This window comes from Oculina patagonica, chromosome 6, assembly GCF_052425735.1.
Source record: "Oculina patagonica isolate OP01 chromosome 6, crgOcupat, whole genome shotgun sequence".
NCBI classification, from domain to species: domain Eukaryota; kingdom Metazoa; phylum Cnidaria; class Anthozoa; order Scleractinia; family Oculinidae; genus Oculina; species Oculina patagonica.
Window position 1 is genome coordinate 32407035 of NC_135763.1, and position 19542 is coordinate 32426576.

Genomic DNA, 19542 nt, shown 5'->3' on the forward strand with positions numbered 1-19542 from the left:
CATGAATAGACGAGCTTTGACTGGAAAGACCAAGAAATAACTCTTAATGCTGCCAAGATAACACAGTGTTAGACGCCAAACAAAATGTGTCTATTGTATAAGAGAGAAAATGTACTATCCGTGTCTGGATAAAGTTCAACCCAGCCCGATTCAATCCGATTCATTATTTTAATCACTTAATGATGTTTTTTCTTTTTGTGGGTAAACGAAGGAACACCCCAATAGCCGGACGTGAAATTGTCAGTAGCGAACAAAGACCAATAACGCGCAGTGCGAGCGAGCTGGATTCCCCCCCCCCCCGGGGGGAGGGGATGCTCGTCGTCTCGCTTAATTCTAATCTTTGTTTTTTTGGTATCTTGAGGGAGGTCTCGGGTTCGACTCCCATGCAAACCGGACCAACAGTCAAGGTTTCAAAATAACTGAGGAGATTGTGCTGCTTATGTAATGACATCTGCAAATAGTTAGAAATTCTAGTCTTCTTGAAAAAGAATAATAAACCCTAGGACCCGTCTTCTGCATCTTCAGTGTTATGGTCAGCAGGGTACGTAGGAGAACTCACACCTATCGTAAAGAGTAGCACGAAGTTCCCAGGTGTTGTGGTCTGGTCTTTGCCTTTTCGGTACTGTCAAGGTTTGGTGGGGGGGGGGGGGGGGATAATGTATTCAAGTTCAAGTTCAACCACATCAACGAGAAATAGTGGCAATACTTCTAGTCGCGTCGTATACTGTGAAACCAGTATCGCCCGAGAGTGACTTGAGCGGCTATGAAATCTAAATCTAAATCTTGTTAGCCAATCGTGGTTATTCTGGGCAGCCATGCACTTAACTCTATTTATTTTATTTATTGTTTTGCTAATAATTGAATGAATAGGTGCAAATAAAGTTGTTGTTGTTGTTGTTGTTGTTGATCGCTTTGCTACGAAAATGCCGGATGCAGCTCATAGCACACCATAACTGTCCCCTGTCTGATGGCTTCCCCGCTCACACAGTTAAATGCGTGCTTGTTAGTTTTCATCAAAGAAACATCTGTAGCATGCATATTAACAAATCATAATACTGCTTCACATTTTGCAACAAAAGACTTGGCGGTATTGGCAGAAATAACAAGCTGGGGGGGGGGTTTGTATTTTAGCCCAGTTTAAATAGAGAGTCACTTTTTGCAGGTCAAATCTAAATCTTTAGTTGACAACTCTTGTTAAAATATCAATAACCATGGTTGCATTGGTTGGCTGTACGGTATAAACACGACAAACCTCTGACTAGACAGGTCAAGAAAGGGAAACAACTCCTTATATCTCGGTCGACACTGCCCGGTAACGTTAAGTAAGGATTCGAAAGCAGGTCGATAAAAATGAAAGAAAAATGCCCAATGCTTTCCTGGCCGTTTGACAAACTTTATTTTCAGATATGTTTACAGCTCATCCTTTAGTGCCTTTTCTTCATCAATTTTCTTTTCCTCTGTTTTCGTCAACTCTAGTACTTTAGGGACAACTTCATTCCAAAATGCCACTCTCTCTGCTTTGTATCTACTCTCCACCCTCGGTTTCACATCGAGGACGAGATATTCCTGCTCCTGTTCCGTGAACTGCGGCCAGGTGACTGGTGAAGAAGCAGAGTCGGGCGGATTTGGAGACCTTTGACAGAGAAATGTAACAACATAAACGTTAGCAGCTGAATTGCTCTGAGCTGTTGAATCACCACATCCTAGCGTGTGTGTCTCGTCCCACGTGACCACATTTGTATTTGGCATTTGCTAGTTTGAACTGTCAATGAAAAAAAAATAACACCTGTTTGGCAAATGTTTAAGCCACCTAAGGAAGTGTAAATGCTACCTATGTATGCTAATATCCGAATGTGTTTGGACATTTCTTAGTTACCAGTTTAGCTCGATCATTCAGAATGGAGTTATAAACAGCGTACCCGGTGGTTCTTAGAGCCAACTGATTTCAACAAGCAGGTAAGAATGCGTGAGTATAGCAAAAACGCCACCACGGTATCAAATATGACGCCAGGAGACAGACGAGGATTCATATTCAGTACATTTGTCAGACTACCTTGCCTATTCAGGACAACATCCACCCATACACTTTGATATAGACCTACACCGTGAGATTAGAGGGTAACGACAACTTCACGGAACAGTGGCTGTTTAGAAGAGTTTTTAGGTTGCGTGACGGTCACGGTTTATAGAATATTAACTTTGTAACAAGAGACTTTTCAGTGTTAGTGTTCGGTTCGGAGTTCGCATTGTGATTGTATATCGTCCGTATTATCCGTCGATTAAAGTTGTTCCGTGGACAGTATTTGGAGTTTATTGATCGTATTCGTGTTAGCCCAGCTTAAGGAAAACAGTCGTAAACAGTACTAGTGGCCATGTTCGATTGGTTGGGTTTTATTCCAAATCCGTTGTGGCCGCTTCTTTCTGTATTTGTATTTTCTACATAAACAGTAAGTATTGTCAATCACAAACTCCAATCATGTTCTTACCCGTATTTGGCAAAGTCCGTCCACAGTTTCATGATATGTAAACTGAGGCCCTTTTCCATCTCTGAGTATTTCGCTACCATCAAATTTACGAATGGATCAGGTATGTTCTTGAAAGGTGCACCAAACACATATGGGATGTCCATAGCGTGCACCACTCCCATCCAGTCAGGCACACGTGTATGCACCGGTTTGTGGTCGAGCAGATAAACAAAAGGTGTTCGTCCGTTCTGTTTAAAATTCGAATAAAATGGAATTTTTGGTTACCTTCTAGTATTGCAAGATTGATATCTCGAGATATATGTGCTATCTAGCAATGCACTACCGGGACGTAATTAAGTACTTTCTTTAAGTAAGCGTTTTATCTCGCAGTAACTACGGACACCCTTGGGCCAGAAAAATGATTTACTTTACAGTAGGGTTGGGCTTAGGAGAGACCCATAAAAATGAAGTGTTCATAAGTGGCTGAGACCATGCATATGGCGGTGAAGTGTTCACTTACGGGAGCTAGAGATGTCCGCCGACGAGAAGAAACCAACAGTGGAGGAAAAGATAAGATACTAATAGAAGAAGAAGACCCAACCACACGCTCAGAAAGGAGGCCCATATGAAAACGAATTTTATAGGGTTTTTTCTATATCAGCTATATACTAACCTTTGACAATGCTTTGGCCTCCAGTATGGGAGGGGCAACAAAATATGCGTGACTAACGCTGTCTATAAACAACTGGCGGACGGCGGTTTTGTTCTTGGGGTCTGCGTGGTTGGTGTACTCCAAATAAATCATCTCTTTGACAATCTTGCTTTTATGCCGGGCATACATCAATCCTCCACCCTTTACAAGAAATTCGAACATGTTTGGTTCCATTCCATCCTTGACGAGCTCAGGTGGTAATGTCATTGCAAACAGAGCACCTTCGTTGGAGGTGAAACCAGTTATAATATCAACATCAGGGTGGAATTGGCCTGCTTTAAACAGATTTTCAGGCAGATCCGGTAAAAAGTCGCCATCAACTATAGGTGCTACTATATCTTGCGTTCCCGTATAGTGAGGAAGCGTCAACCCGCCTTGCACCGTCACAATATCCTCAATAGTCTTGCCACGGGCGCACTCTACAAGATTTGGTCCCAGGGTACAGTTTATAAGCTTGGCAAACAGTTCTAACTGCTTTGTGCTAGTAACTTTTCCGTGGTAAAAAGGCGAAGAGGATGCACCGCTCCGCATAATGGCTCTGTGAAACAAACCTTTGGACAATGGCGAGATCAAATGAAGAGAAACGCTCATTCCTCCTGCGCTTTCACCAAATAAGGTCACTCTGTTGGGATCGCCGCCAAAACTTGCAATGTTGGCTTGAACCCACTTTAATGCCAGCACCTGTAATTATAATAGTCAATCAATTCATTGTGTTTTGCATCATCACATTGGGTTCGCTGTTATTTGGATATGAAATATACTTGCGGACCAGTAGAGGGTCAGAAATTGATTTCGTGCGTTTCTTTATCTTTTATAAAATTATCATTTGTTTTAGCCTGTACAAGCTAAAGTTCTCGTGCTGGCTTTGCAGTGACTTCTGTCACGTGACTCTGATGGAGAGTCACGTGACACAGAAATGGTGGTACTGTTAAAAAATTTGGGAAGTAAACGAGTCTCTGCGGAAACAGAATCCTGTCACAAGAGCCAGTGACTTTCACTTGGACAGTGTGGATGAGAAAGCTGACGCTAAATTTCTTTTACAGCATTAATAGAGTTTAAGGCGACATAGAATAGCGATATAAGAATATTCCTTCTTATAAGTTTTAAATGTAAAAAATTCTCTGCGGACACTGTGCATGAAATGAGATCATAAAAACTAATTGGCCGCATAACAACTGTAAAAGGCACCTATACTAGTTGACATTTTTGCAGCATCGTACCTGATCCAACATCCCATAATTTCCTTTATATTCAGTGCCAGGAATGTTTAAGAAGCCAAGTATTCCCAGACGATAGTTGATTGACACAACGATGACGTCATTAAAGCTCGCCAACACTCCACCAGGATAAACTGTAGAAGTGCCAAAATTAAATCCACCGCCATGAATCCACACCATCACCGCCATCTTGTCATCGGGTTTGATATTTGATGGAACAAACACATTGAGGAAAAGGCAATCTTCACCGATCTTTCCTAAATAGGGAATCAAAATAAATCGTGGTTTTCTTTTGTCGTTTCCGTTTTTTTGCGCGATGTTAATTTGTCATACTATGTGAATGATAATCACTTGCACATTCATTTGCACCTTAGGGCCGAATCTACCGAATCACCTAGGCTATATAATCATTTAATTTGGTGCGCTGTGCTAGCTGACAACTTGGACACAAAATCACATTATCTTCAGTTAAACTTTAAAGGGCTTGTAACATCACAGACAACGTTCATCTCTCAGTAAAAGGACAATCATTAAATTTTAGAGGAATCGATGTTCAAAATGTAGTGAATTAAAGCTTTACATTAAGATAGCACTCCAACAAGAAATTCGGCTAATGAATATATTAATGAGCAAGGGTCCTGCGCGACCTTAAGGTCGCGCAGGACCCTTGAAATCATTATGTATGTATTTATTTAAAGAGTATGCACGAACTGCGACGACTGAAGCCGACAACAAACGAAATATTCATGAGAATTTTTTTTCTCAGAGTTCTTTGTACAAGTAATTACGCGGTATTGTTCTCAGCCTCGCATCCCGTGCGCTGGAACATAGCGAATTATCATAATTAGACTCACAGCTTTAAATAAAGCACACGTTGTTGTAAACATCGACTCGGAAGTTCTTCGGAAGCCTCAAAACCTGCAATTTTGTGTCCAAGTTTTCTCCGCCGACATAGAATTTCAAGAGTTGATTCGCGAGGAACATAAACTTGGTGTATTTTACTGTGCTATGGCTAGAGCGAATTTTTAAATTTCCTTCTCAAAATGAAGATAGCACGTTTCGAAGTTTAGATTTCACATTTTTACTCTCTTAGAAGCCATTAACTTGTAGCAGTTTTTGAAATCGAAAATTTCGTTCTAGCCATAGCACAAAAGAGGTTATGATTTATCACTGTGCTATATAATCATTTAGTTTAGTGCGCTGTTCTAGCTGAAAACTTGGACACAAAATCGCATTATCTGCAGTTAAACTTTTAAGGGCTTGTAACATCACAGACAACGGTCATCTCTCAGTAAAAGGACAATCATGATGTAATTCCATCATCCCTGAATATCCTTATTAAATTTTAGAGGAATCGATGTTCAAAATATAGTGAATTAAAGCTTTACAAGATAGCACTCCGTCAAGAAATTTGGCTAATGAATTTATTAATGAGCAAGGGTCCCGCGCGACCTTAAGGCAGGACAACGGCGCCTTTAAAGATTTGTCCGTTTTGACAAAATTTGCCCTTGTCCAACAAGTCGTTCGCACTTGTTTTTGCGATTGTTTGACAAAATGTATCGCGCGTGCAACGCGGACCAATCATAAGACAACTGCTTCTTTGTTTTCCTGAAATGGTGGACAAGTTCTAGGTCTCGAAAAACGTAATCGCACTTGTTTTCTGTAACAAGTGACTCATTAATGATGAAATCTACCAATTGTTACAAAATTTGTCCGCTAGTGCGATTCGGCCCTTAGTATGTATTAATCATATTATTCGCCTATCTCTATTTTCGTTTGTTTCATGTCACGCTCTGGGTATGAATTTCGTAATCACTTTGAGCGTCCCAAACATTTTTGGTTTTTCAGCCAAAATATTCGGAACAAACTATGTACTACTCTTTGTTTCTGATGCTTTCGTTTATTCGTGACTGTGACAATAACTCAGTTTTTTCTTATGTCCTATTATCCAGTTCTGTATGCATGAATAGAACCCACGATGGTCTAATACTATCTCAGAGCCTTTCACCTCCAAATGACAAGGTAATTAACTGCATCATCGTATACAGCATCGCAGCAGTTTTTTGAATCGGTGTTCATTACGAAACCTTACCGTGCGGAGTCTTAGCGATCCCAGGAAGAGGTAATGACTCACGCTGAACACACGAGGCGCCATACTCCGTGACGCGTTTCACTCCAGACCAAGGTTTGACGGGCTTTGGAGCTGCAAACCTCAATTCTCCCACTGGAGGTTCAGCATACGGGATACCAAGATACTCGTGCACTGCTTTGCCGTGTGGAAGAGTCTCAATCTTGCCAACAACTGCACCGGACTCGGTCTGCACAACGGGGGAACGTTGGTCATCTTCGAGTTCAGCTCGAGTTAACTTCGATGCCAAAAGAACAGCACATGCCACGGATATGCACAGGATAATATAAATTTAGGCAAGCCTAAAAGCGGAGCTCCCCAGTTAATTATTTTGCACTTTATTGAACTCTGAATTCTGGCCATTGTAAAACTTTAAGGCTAAGAATTTTATATTCGTTTTATTTTTTTAATAAATAATAATTAATATTTTTCCTTATTTCTTTTTTACCGTGTCCGGGGGTGGGGGGGGGGGGGGTACTCCCTAAAATTTACTATGGGGGTGTGCCGTTGAGTTGCTGAGACTCTGGACCTGTTCCAGAGACAAAAGGTTCAATTTGCGACCCTGTTCCAGACAAACACTGCAAAGTAGGTACCCTGTTCCAGCAATATCCACAATGGAAATATATGAAGATAGATATAAAAACACTACCGTACATCACAAAGCTCTCACTTGACTTCGTCTGTGGCTTGGAGATAAAGCGATGAAAGGAGCGGAGTTTCATAGCTATATACTTGATAGTGTTTAATCAGGATTCTGGGAAAACAATCAACCCCGTTCCAGAGTCAAAAGGGTGATTTGTATACCCTGTTTCAGAGTCAGAGAGGCAAAAAGCATACCATGTTGAGCGGCACATACCCGTATAGCTCTTATATGGGAGTACCATCCCCCCCTCCGGGTACCGTGTACAGCAACACCAAATAAGAGAACAAACAAAATCAATCAAAATGTTATAATTCCACCGAAAGCATTATCATAAAGAAGTCTGGATGGGAAATTATGTTGCAAAACGGGCAATTATGTTACCTTCATGTAGAAAAAAAGGAGGGAGGAGTAGGGCTGCATGTCGGGGTAGATAGGCATATCACATGGCAAATTAGGCATTTTTGTTGTTGCTTTACCAGCTTTAAAAGAAAGAAAAAATCACTTTACATTTAGAGTATAAAGGAAATAACAAACATCTACATTTATAATAAGGTTGATTTTAATTTTTTTCATTCACTCATTTATTCATTTTCATTTTCACTATTTGCCTATATTTTAATTTTGAATGGAAATGGCAGAGGTTATAGCTAATGGTTTACAGCATGTTGCCCAAACCAAGCTAACTCCAAGCAAACCGGAGTGAAAGCTAACCACAAGCAACTAACTAACTCCGGAAACAAAGAAGTGACATTCTGTCATTCCACCGAACAGGGTCACCCCATCCCCAACCCCCCCCCCCCCAAAAAAAAAAAGAAAAGAAGATAGCACCTTGTTCACTTTTACATGTCTTTTGACTCCCCTTCCTCTTAAGGGGTTTCACTTCACTTACAGAAAAAAAGCAAAAATTCTGGGAAGCTAGAATATTGTTTGTGAGTCTCAAACTCAGTTTTGTTATTTGATTACCCAGAAAAAAAATAGAATCATGTCTGCTTGTGTATAAAACTATGCAAGAAAAAATATAACATCAATACTTTGACTACTCTTTTAAAAATTTGTTTGTATTATTGTCCACATCTTTATGGAGTCATGTTGCCCATTTGTCATGGAGTTCACAAAGTAAGCAAGTGAGTCACAATTTGGTTGCTACATGGTACCTTATGGATACTGCAAATTTTATCTGGCTTTAGAATATTTCACTTATTTTAAAAATATAGCTGTTCTTATAAATTGTACACAGCATACAATACATAAGAATGAAATTGGTAATGCATATTGCTTGCAATAACGGTTTTAAACTCACCTATACTTTAGAATTACAGTACCACCAGTTTCAGCATAACTAATCCAAATTCAAATAATTACATTGCTTTGTAACTCCACTACCTCCCCCAAAGTCAACCAAAGATCTTATCATATAATTAGACAACTACATGTAAGTCCTGTGTAGTTGAGGGCTCAAAACATTTGGACACTTGCAGGTCATGTTAACTGGCCAAACAGATTTTAGCTTGGTCACATGTGGTTTCTTACCAGTCAAAACATTGAAAATAGCAATTTTAAACTACCACCATTTCTGCTGTTACTGTTTTCGCTGCATATTTTTGAAAAGATCACTTCATAATGCCCTTGTTACATCTAACAAGATGTGAAAGTGACAGGTCAATCAAGAAGTCGTTTTCTGAAGTACACTGTAAATAGGTTAACATTTAAAATCTAAATTTTGCTTATTTGCAGCTTTTCTTGATTTTAATTTACATGTAATTTACTAGTCTCTTAAAAATAGCATCATGACGACACCCAAACATCGAGCTGGATTTAATCTTTCCTGTTTTCTATTTATGTCCTTGTCCTTGTCTGTTTTTGTGTCTGTGGCACTGCAAACTCTGCAACTCATGTTAACCCTGAAAAAAGTCAAATGCCACAGATTAAATTAAAATTGATTAATTGTCATCAATATCAATAATTTATAAAACAAAACACTTAACTTGAGCTTGTTTAACTGAAGCCAAACCACTGGATGCAAAAGGATCCATTAGATATTTAACAGAGATGGATCAGCACAGACTATTTTTTTACTGATAACTGCAAAGTCAACTAAATATTTTAATAAACTCAAAGCATCACTGCAAACCCTAACACCCCCTCTTACCGGTAATTAAAAGGTTTGGCCTTTAATCAACCCCCCTCCCCCTCTCCCTCCCGCTAGCCCTTTTGGAACTTCCATTGACCTTACATGGGATGGATCTGAATATTTGGGTTTTCCTTGGTATAAGAACCTGTGAAAAATGTCTGTTTTGAAGCTATTGTTTTCCTGCTCCATGTTGTTTTGAGGCTCTTTGATGCCTTGTTTCACTGGTTCATACACTGAGGATGAGCTGGCCATGGATTTCTGCCATAACCACACATTGGAATTTGTGAGGAGTTTGTGAGGGGATGTGACATTCAAACCATTTAACCTTCCACAGTGAGGATAGGGTATAGATATTTTCTGGTACAAGATCTAGGCATTTCATGAAAACATACTTTTAGTGAAATATTAATTATTTAAATTGTCTACTAATACATTGTAGTTGTTTTGAATGTCATTGAAGAGAGACAAACTAACTCCCGAGTTAGGATTTCGAGTTAGGATTTCGAGTTGGATTTTTGAGTTGGATTTTCGAGTTGGATTTTTGAGTTAGGATTACAAGTTGGATTTTCGAGTTGGATTTTCGAGTTGGATTTTTGAGTTAGGATTACGAGTTGGATTTTCGAGTTGGATTTCGAGTAAGGATTTCGAGTTGGATTTCGAGTTGGATTTTCGAGTTGGATTTTCGAGTTAGGATTTCGAGTTGGATTTTCGAGTTAGAATTTCGAGTTGGATTTTTTTTGACAAAGCAAAACCCATTACAATTATTGAAAGCTAACCATAAACAGGCTAACTGGAGTGCATAGTAGGCTAACCAAAGTGAATAGTAGGCTAACAGGAGTGTGTAGTAGGCTAACCGGAGTGCATAGTAAGCTAACTGGCGTGTATAGTAGGCTAACCGGAGTGCTTAGTACAGTAAGCAACTTGAAAATCCAACTCGAAATCCTAACTCGAAATCTAACTCGAAATCCAACTCGAAAATCCAACTCGAAATCCTAACTTGAAATCCAACTCGAAATCTTAACTCGAAATCCAACTCGAAATCCAACTGGAAAATTGAACTCGTAAATCCAACTCAAAATCCTAACTCGAAATCCAACTCGAAATCCTAACTCGGTGAATAGGCAACCTCCATTGAGGAGTTGAATAATGAATGCAAATATTTCACAAAGTAAGAAGATCAGCAGCAACCAAATGCAGATTAAAGCAGCTGGGTAAAAAAAGAACGAAACTGAATAAAAACATATTTCAATTATAACTAATATAAACTAGATACCTGATTTACTTTGCTGTTGTCCACTTTGCACAGAGCATTCTATACCAAGTTCAACAAAACTTGACTGTAGCCAGTAGGTATTCTTCATTCATTGCGGCTTAATGGCAGAATATAACACTACCTAAAAGAAGGATTGACATAATAATCTATTAAAAACCACCACACTAGCTCTAATTAATGGCCCTGTTTATAAAAAGAATTTATAAAAAATTATGTCTTATTTAATGGATCTCATCAAATATAATAATATTAGCCTCTTTCGTTTATACACTCAGTGTAGTGACCCTTCCTTCCTACAATGGGATATTTAGCTTTTCTACTTGGAGATTTCTTGTTAACTTACTTGTATAGAAAAAACATTGCCATTGCAAAGATACACATTCAACACTGTCATTAAGTGATAGTCAATGTAAGTTTGCATACACAGCTGCATACAGTGTCTAAAATGGCATGAATTACAAGTAGAGCGAACAATTGTGTTTTATAAAATTACTCAAAATAATTAACTAAGATAGTTTTATGTGGAAATAAACTGAGTTTTTTTTTGTTTCTGCTAAGGTGTGGTAAAAACGTGTCAACGCAAGAAATTCGCAACGTAACGATCTCTTAGCGTATTCGTCCACGACCCTAAAATAGTTCGTTCAAACGAATTCCAACAGCGAGTAAATAAGAATAAATAGATGAATTAAAAAAACTAAAACACTAAGTTTAGCTGGGAGTTTAAATAAAAACATTAAGTCATTAACAGCTCATGAATTAATCGGAGGCGAAGCGGCCGCAGTTTTTCGTATTATTATTATCCAACCGCGTAGTACATGTGTAAGCATATAATTACAGATTTTCACAAAAAACATGGACTTAGTGTATTCAGTAAAGTCAAAGTTTGTTACCTCATATTTGAAGTCGGAGAATGCTTGTCAATTCACAGCAATTCAGCAGGGCAAAGCTTTCAACCAGCTCATGAATTAATCGGAGGCGAAGCGGCCGCAGTTTTTCGTATTATTATCCAACCGCGTAGTACATGATATGTGTAAGCTATAAATTATAACTTACTCCAGCACCACCGACCTTTGAATTATCTGCGAAGGTCTATTTCAGCCTTTTCCATCCGTGTAGCTATTGACACTTCTTTTTTCCTTCACTTCAGTTAATTGCGTTTAGCTCAATTACTAGAGCTGGTCAGCCGCCGAAACGGTAGAAACTCGCTCGCTCTCCACCTGTGCCATTTTTTCGGATCTCCCCGTAAGCCCTTATCGTTTGCCATAACTTCCATGATGTGTAAAGCCTTTAGACGGGGTAGACCGAGAAATATTTACGTAGACATTTCTTTTTCCTGCTCGGTTTCTCCTTGTGCTTCGTTCAGCTTTCAAACTGACCGGGTTGTTCACTTTGTCCTTCATGTAAATCTAAATGGACTGACCATGGAAAAGTACTTGCGCCCGCGGACCAATAGCAATGCTATCACTTGGTCAGCGGTCAACTTCAAAAAAACACGCGACCTTGACTAGTTCTAAACCTGAGCCCGCGATATGGTCATGTGATACTGGTCAGCGGATACGTTGTTTTGACAGCTGTCAATTGACCATAAAATGGATGTCCAATATCAAAGATCTTAGTCGATTACCTCACTCATTTCTGGTTAACGAAGGAGGCAGAAGATTGTCTCCCCCTCCCCCCTCTGCTTGGGTTGCCTTGGGACTCCCCTCCCCCTCCCCGAGAGTCTGTACGCGCGCGCGGTCGGGCGTACGCACCAAATTTTTTCGGCCTCCTGGGTTTACATCAATTCTCTCGTACCCGCATTACCCATGGTGCTCCGCTCCGCGCGCTGGCGCGCGCTGAGGAGCTCCGCTATGAAATGGAACTAGCATCATGTCGAAATTTCGGTATGACTTCCTTTCGACCTAGATAAACCTGTACTGAAGAAACCTTTAGAATCAGTCAGTCTGTGAGCTAATGATAAATTTTACGTCACGCAACACGTGTCATGTGACATATCCATAAGTACAGTTGCCACTCGTGCATATACGCACGACATCAGGCAAGCGGAGTTCCTGACCTGGGCTGGATTATTGGCAGATGGACTATGGAAGCGCAGACTACCAAGACAGCTAGTAAAACGAGCACTAAGGGTGATTTATTTAGTTTCAAATGCACAAGGAGTGATCCCCCAGTTTCCCAGGCCAAAGTTTTACGACAAAAGTGTTTTATAATTTAAAAACTAAAAAAATAATAAAATACATTGAAAAAATCTAAAAACTTCATATCAAAAATACAATACTAAAAAGATGTAGAAGCTACAAAATGTCTGTATGATTAACATTAAAAACTACAGAGTCTGACTGGGGCTTATAAAACGGGCACCACAAGTTGGGAATAATTAAGGGACGTATTGTCGAGCGGACGTTAATGGAAACAAATTCTACAGAAACAAATTATGATGCAGATAATAACGGGTTTTGAATTTTTATGACGCATTCACAATTTTTCTGCCTGAAAAGGCTCCAAAAAATATGTCAATCATTAATAAACCAATGTAGGAATGATACGAAAGCCGACGAAGGACCCACATTGTCGTACTCCAGGGTGTTAGCTTCTATTCAACGCGCACCTTTTCAGGACGGCTTTACAGTCACTTTTCTGTTCACAATACTATTCATGAGCCGATATCATTTCCGGCGCTATTGGCTTCCACACAAAGTGATTATTCAACAATAATCACTGAGCCTGAGGCGAATAATTGTTTTAGTACAATTTTCAGAGGAGCATATCAAGAACTGCAAAATAACGGTCGCAATGTTTTGAATATCTTGGAATTGGAGTGAAATTAAATGCAAATAAAAGTTCCTAACTCAAAGATTCCAGTTATGTTGTTGAGACAGCTTCGATTCCCGGGCTTCTAAGCTCACGACTGTTGTTGCCCCAGTCATGGGTACAGGACGCGATAACAAGAAAACTGGGGAGGAGTCAGCAATTGATAAAAAGAAACCATTTACATGCACGAAGGCTCAAGAGACACGACAGTAACAACTGTCATTGCTTTGCCGTGAAGGTGCTTTCTACGCCATTCACTCCTTTCACTAAAACAATTATTACAGCAACAATAGATAGCTTAAAACTCTGCGTACTTAACTGTAAGCTTTATTTGAACAAAATTTTTACAGCTCATCCTTTGGTGCCTTTTTCTTTATCAGATTTATTCCTCTTCGTCTTCGTTAACTCTAGTACTTGAGGGACCATGTCATTCCAAAACGCCATCCTCTTCGCTTGGTATCTTCTCTCCACCCTCGGTTTCAAATCGAGGACGAGATATTCCTGCTCCTGTTCTGTAAACTTAGGCCACGTGACTGCAGGACCAGAGTCGGGTGGATTTGGAGACCTGGGAGGGAGAAATGTTATGAAATTACTCGGCTTTAGTGTGTTATTGAACGTAAGCTGAATTGGTCCCTTGCACAGTTATCCAGGCCCGTAGTTAGCAAATGGGAAGATGAAGCACTTGCCTCGTCTTGATTTTAACCCAAAATTAGAAAATCAAGTACGGTTAGTTAGCAAAATAAGTCCCAGTTAAGAACAAGATTGATATGATTTTTCTTAGACCCCCCTAGCACCCTCTTGCCTCGTCTATGCTAAAAGTCTGCCTATGGCTCTGTTATCATTATTTGTACTTTGCAGCTTTCAGTTTGAACTCTGCCAGGAGGAAAAACCGTGATCTGTTAAGCAAGCGTCTGGACAGCTATATAAAAGTAAGATAAGATATTCCTTAGTTGCCAGTTCAGCCCTTTCAGAAAAGGCTTATTAGCAGCGTACCCAGTATGTGTTATGCGTTACTTGAACATTTACCACCAAATAAGAACACGTGCAGTATACCATAAAACAGAGACCACGTGTTCCAAATACTATCACGCCAGGTCTGGATTGAATTTTCACCAGAAACAATTTATATCGTTCAACACATTCGTAAGGCTACCTTACCTACTGGCGACAACACCCATTCATACACTTTGATATTTTGTGATATTGTTGATTTGAAAAAAGTTCATGCCCCAGAATACTTGTACACTGAGACTGAGCAGTGACTAAATCACTTGCCGTCGCCACTTCGTCTTCCTAGATTTTTTATACAAACACAGTATTCTCCATCTACAACTGTTGTTATGTTCTTACCCGTATTTGGCAAAGTCCGTCCAAAGTTTCATCATAAATAAACTCAGCCCCTTTTCTATCTCTGAGTACTTCGTTACCATCATAGTAACAAACGGATCATGTATGTTTTTGAATGGTGCACCAAACACAAATGGGATGTCCATGGCGTGCACCACTCCCATCCAGTCAGGCAGAACTGTGTAGACCGGTCTGTGGTTGAACAAATAAACATACGGTGCTCTTCCGTTCTGTTTAAAAATTCAAAGAAAAATTAGAGTTGCTGATTATTCCCGGTATTGCACGGCTGCCTCTATGCTTTCTAGCAGTGAACTACTGAATAACAAAACAATGGATCACAAGAAAGTGTTTTACCCTTAAACACCTAAAACCGAACCTCTGATAAGTGGACAACCTTGGGGCAAGAAAGGAGGTGTATTTTTCGAGAGGTGTCTGCTTAAAGGCGTCAAAAATGTATATTGCTCATATGTAGCTGCGAACTTGGCAAATTGTTTTTTTACGGAAGCTCGAATGTCCGCCGACGTGAAGAAACATTAGCAGAGTAATTACGTTATATGGGTGGAAGGTGATGGAAGTTAAGGTTCCAACAAGGTAGTCTACATGGCATTTCAGCAGGAAGGACGCAGATATGAAAACGAATTTCATACATTTTTTTATGTCAGCTATATTCTAACCTTCGCCAACGCTTTGGCCTCCAGTAAAGGAGGGGCAACAAACCCTGCATGACCAGAACAGTCCATCATTGCCTGGCGAACGGCGATTTTGTCTTTGGGGTCTGTATGGTTGGTGTACTCCAGAAAAATTATTTCTTCCAGAAGCTTACTTTTCTCTCGAGCATATTTAAATTTACCATCCTTTACAAAAGATTCGAACATGTTCGGTTTCATTCCATCTTTGACTTGCTCAGGTGGTATCATCATTGCAAAAGAACCACCTTCGTTGGAGTTAAAACCAATAATAATATCAACATCAGGGTGGAAATGACCTGCTTTGAACAGGGTTTCGGGCAGATCTGGTAAAAAGTCCCCATCAACTATAGGTGCTATTACATCTTGCGTGCCGTTGTATTTAGGACGCGTCAACCCGCCTTGCGCGGTTAAGATTTTCTTCGCAGTCTTGCGACGGACGCACTCTATATGATTTGGTCCCAGGCTACAGTTTATAAGCTTGGCAAACAGTTCTAACTGTCCTGTGTTAGTAACTTTTCCACACCAAAAAGGCGAAGAGGATGCACCGCTCTGCATAATGGCTCTGTGAAACAAACCTTTGGACAATGGCGAGATCAAATGAAGAGAAACGCTCATTCCTCCTGCACTTTCGCCAAATAAGGTCACTCTGTTGGGATCGCCGCCAAAACTTGCAATGTTGGCTTGAACCCACTTTAATGCTTGCACCTGCAATTATAGAAGTCAACTATTAGGCGTATTTTTACACTGTGCATTCGAATGACAGATTGTGACTGATTGGCCGTTAAAAAATAAATGCGGACCTTCGGAGAGTTGATTCCTATTCTCAAGGGTTTTTATTATATCTTGTTTTGATATCAGCATTTGCATTTCACCTTTTAAGCCTAAACTAAAAATTGTCTTGCTGCCTTTCCAGTTACTCATGCATGCAATCTATAATGTCCGATCTACCTCTGCTAAGTATTATAAGCATGCATGTTCCATTCATAGATTATTCTTCTATTTTATATACAATCTTCGTTCACTGTCCACGCGCGCCATTGGTTAAAACCGATCACGTGATTTTTCTTTACCTGTCGTCAGCAAACTCCGACGGTGCGTTATTGACGATAATGCACAAAAATCGTGCATTATTGAAAATGTGTTCAGCTTTAAGGCTCGCAGAAGTTGAAGAAAAAGATATTCCTCAAATTATCAACGATTCAATACCAAAAAATACCAAGGAGAAAACAACCTGCTGGAGTGTTTTCATTTTCAAAGGTAAACTGAAGCTGAATTCTTTGTGTGCGATTGACTTGCTGGCTTGCAATTGTAAAAGCGATCGACCCGCCTTGAACAAGCTTCTCGCTGACTGTGTTTATGAACGACTCCAGCTAAAGAACAATTTAATGGACAATTTTACATTATTATGTATAAACTTTATTTATTTACAGCTTATTTTGGATTTCTATATTATTGATCTTAGCCTGTATAATTATGTACTACTCAGATTCTTATTCATTAAAAGTCTAGTTAAAATCGTGTTTTGCTTGCAGTGTACTCAGATTGTATATTAAAAGGGTAAGAGACTGTTAGTTCGTGTTTTCTTTATAAAAACACGCACTTGCTGGCCTCAGAATGAACTCGAAATTTTTAATACTGCACTCGGCTCCGCCGAGTGTTCATTTTGCGGCCAGCGCGTGCGTGTATTTGTAACCAAAACACTCACAACAGTCTCTAACCCATGAATACTGCGGCACAAGCTATTAATACCCTTTTCTTCTCTGCAATATAATATCAAATTGATCTTCTCTGCTGCAACTTACCTGATCCAACATCCCATAATTTCCTTTATATTCAGTGCCAGGAATGTTTAGGAAGCCAAGTACACCCAGACGATAGTTGATTGACACAACGATGACGTCATTGAAGGTGGCTAAGACTCCACCAGGATAAACTGAAGAAGTGCCATAACTGAATCCGCCGCCATGAATCCACACCATAACCGCCATTTTGTCATCGGGTTTGATACTTGATGGGACAAACACATTGAGGAAAAGACAATCTTCACTTTTCATCTCTAAGTAAGGGTGGAAAAAAATAAATGTATGAATTAATATTTAACGTTCCATTTTCTAAATTTTTAACGGAATTAGTTTTGCATGTAGGCCATTTCCAACGGTATATTTTATCGGTTAGTTGTTCTGATCTTTCTCAGATTAGACCTTTATTATTTTTTTTATCATATGTGTTTGAGCTCGTCACGCAAGAACAGTTGCGTGACGGCCCAAACAAATGCCGCGAAGGAGTTTATCAGACTGGAGCCTTGAAATTTGAATTTTAACACACAAATGACTAGGTTAACTACTTGATCGTTATGCAGCATCGCAGCATCGTTTTTCGGTGTCCTTAACCAAAAACTTACTTGTCTGAGTCTTATCTACCCCAGGAATAGGCAATGACTCAATCTGAACACACGAGGCGCCGAACTCCGTGGCTTGTTTTATTCCTGACCAAGATTTGACGGGCTTTGGAGCTGCAAACCTCAATTCTCCCACTGGAGGTTCAGCATACGGGATACCAAGATACTCGTGCACTACTTTGCCGTGTGGAAGAGTCTCAATCTTGCCAACAACTGCACCGGACTCGGTCTCCACGACGGGGGAACGTTCGCCATCGTCGAGTTCACCTAGAGTTGATTTCGATGCAAAAAGGACAATATAGGTCACGGTTATGCACAGAACTCGATATGGAACTAACTTCATGTCGAATAATGTTTTGCCGATGTTCAGTAGTGTTCTGTAGAACTTTCATTCCACCTAGATGTCACTGTATTAAGGAAAACCTTGAGAATCAATCAATCTGGGGGTTATTCAAATGTAAGAATTTAAGTGACGAGTGACATCACCATAATATAAGCATTTGACTTCAAGTCTTTAAAATTTAATACCACTCACGCATGACGTCTTCGCGGACATTAGCATAATTGCCTTACCGCAAATCTGTTCATTGGACTGGACTGGATTAGAAAAATCACGGACTACTAAGATTGAGCAACAATGTAAAACGGCCGGGGAAGTACGATGCAAGTAAACCGAGGGCGAATATTAAACGGGTAAGTGAAATTTATCATTAAGGAACTTTTTTTCATTATACAGCTATTTCAATTAACGTTGTCCGGATCAAAGCTTAAAGACAAGACTGAAAGGCAGTATGGGTAGAAGAAGAGGGCAACTGCACGTGCTGAATACTAAAATATATAATGACATGACAAACGCGAATTTGCACGTTTTCTATTTCTTCAGACATGTGAAACAAGGTGGTTTTAGCCACACTGAATTTAAGGAGAATTTTCAAAACTCAGAACCAAGCGACAGTGAAGGTAAAGCTACAGAAAGTCCTCCTGAGAGGAAAAAACAAACTTTTGAATTCTCCACGTGCGATGATGCTTAATGAAGCTTATATGCAAATTTGTAGTGAATACCCAGAACGCCATACGGTCTTGCCTTTTAGCTTTAAGCTTTGACCCGACAACGTTTATTGAAATAGCTGTATATAGAGAAAGTATGGAAATGCAAACGAATTGAACAGAAAAAAATCAAGTTGCAGATATTGCTTGCTTACGGTACTTTTATGACGCATTAGTGCGACAAGGTGATGGCTGAATTGTTGAGTAATAATAACTGTGTTATATACCACAGAATTCATGCACAGAATAATTCATAGTATAATTGTTTCTGTACGAAAAGCCTTCATAAAAGATCTCGATTATTAATAAAGCAATAAAGGAATAATAACGAGGGATACACGTTGTCGTAATCCAAGTTATCAGTTTAATTTCGCATTGCCGTTTTTAATTTTAACGCTTTGAGCTTTTCTGTTCACAATATTATTCAAAAGCCGGTAAGGGCCACATGTTCATCCGTTTCTCTGTTAAGTGCTACCCTCTTTAAATAAAATTGAATAAAATTGTTTATCTATCTAAGGCTTCCACCCCTCTGGGATTCCAAGTTGTCATTTCCACGTTATTGTAAAAAAAGTCAAAGATGCAAGCCATGTTGTGAAATAACTTCGAAGCCCGGACTTCCAAGCTCACGAAGGTTTATGCCCCTGGGAGTGGTGGGAGTGCGGTAAAGGGAAAACGTAGGAC

At 39.7% G+C, this 19542-nt stretch overlaps 1 protein-coding gene and 1 long non-coding RNA gene across 2 annotated transcripts; both read right to left on the reverse strand.

Moving 5' to 3' along the window:
* Positions 1–1410: 1410 nt before the first annotated feature.
* On the reverse strand, positions 1411–18324 carry LOC144658040 (uncharacterized). The gene is made up of 10 exons (XM_078518366.1): positions 17818–18324; positions 17219–17472; positions 15402–16121; positions 14731–14957; positions 13733–13945; positions 6482–6806; positions 4398–4646; positions 3139–3858; positions 2487–2713; positions 1411–1633 (listed from the first exon to the last, which is right to left on the reverse strand). Exons 1-10 carry the CDS (start codon positions 18155–18157, stop codon positions 1411–1413), a joined length of 3498 nt encoding a protein of 1165 aa, XP_078374492.1. The 5' UTR covers positions 18158–18324.
* On the reverse strand, positions 8203–12246 carry LOC144656405 (uncharacterized). Its single transcript, XR_013571298.1, has 3 exons — positions 11460–12246; positions 10570–10690; positions 8203–9066 (listed from the first exon to the last, which is right to left on the reverse strand). It is a non-coding gene; the product is annotated as an uncharacterized LOC144656405 (long non-coding RNA).
* Positions 18325–19542: the final 1218 nt, after the last annotated feature.

What these genes read in the sequence shown, in the direction of transcription:
- LOC144658040 (XM_078518366.1), bottom strand. Translation starts at nt 18,157, where the DNA reads ATGAAGTTAGTTCCATATCGAGTTCTGTGCATAACCGTGACCTATATT. An exon ending in ATTATGGGATGTTGGATCAG is followed by an intron (nt 16,122 to 17,218) that starts GTAAGTTGCAGC and finishes CTATAATTGCAG; the next exon opens with GTGCAAGCATTAAAGTGGGT. An exon ending in ACGGACTTTGCCAAATACGG is followed by an intron (nt 13,946 to 14,730) that starts GTAAGAACATAA and finishes TCTCCCTCCCAG; the next exon opens with GTCTCCAAATCCACCCGACT.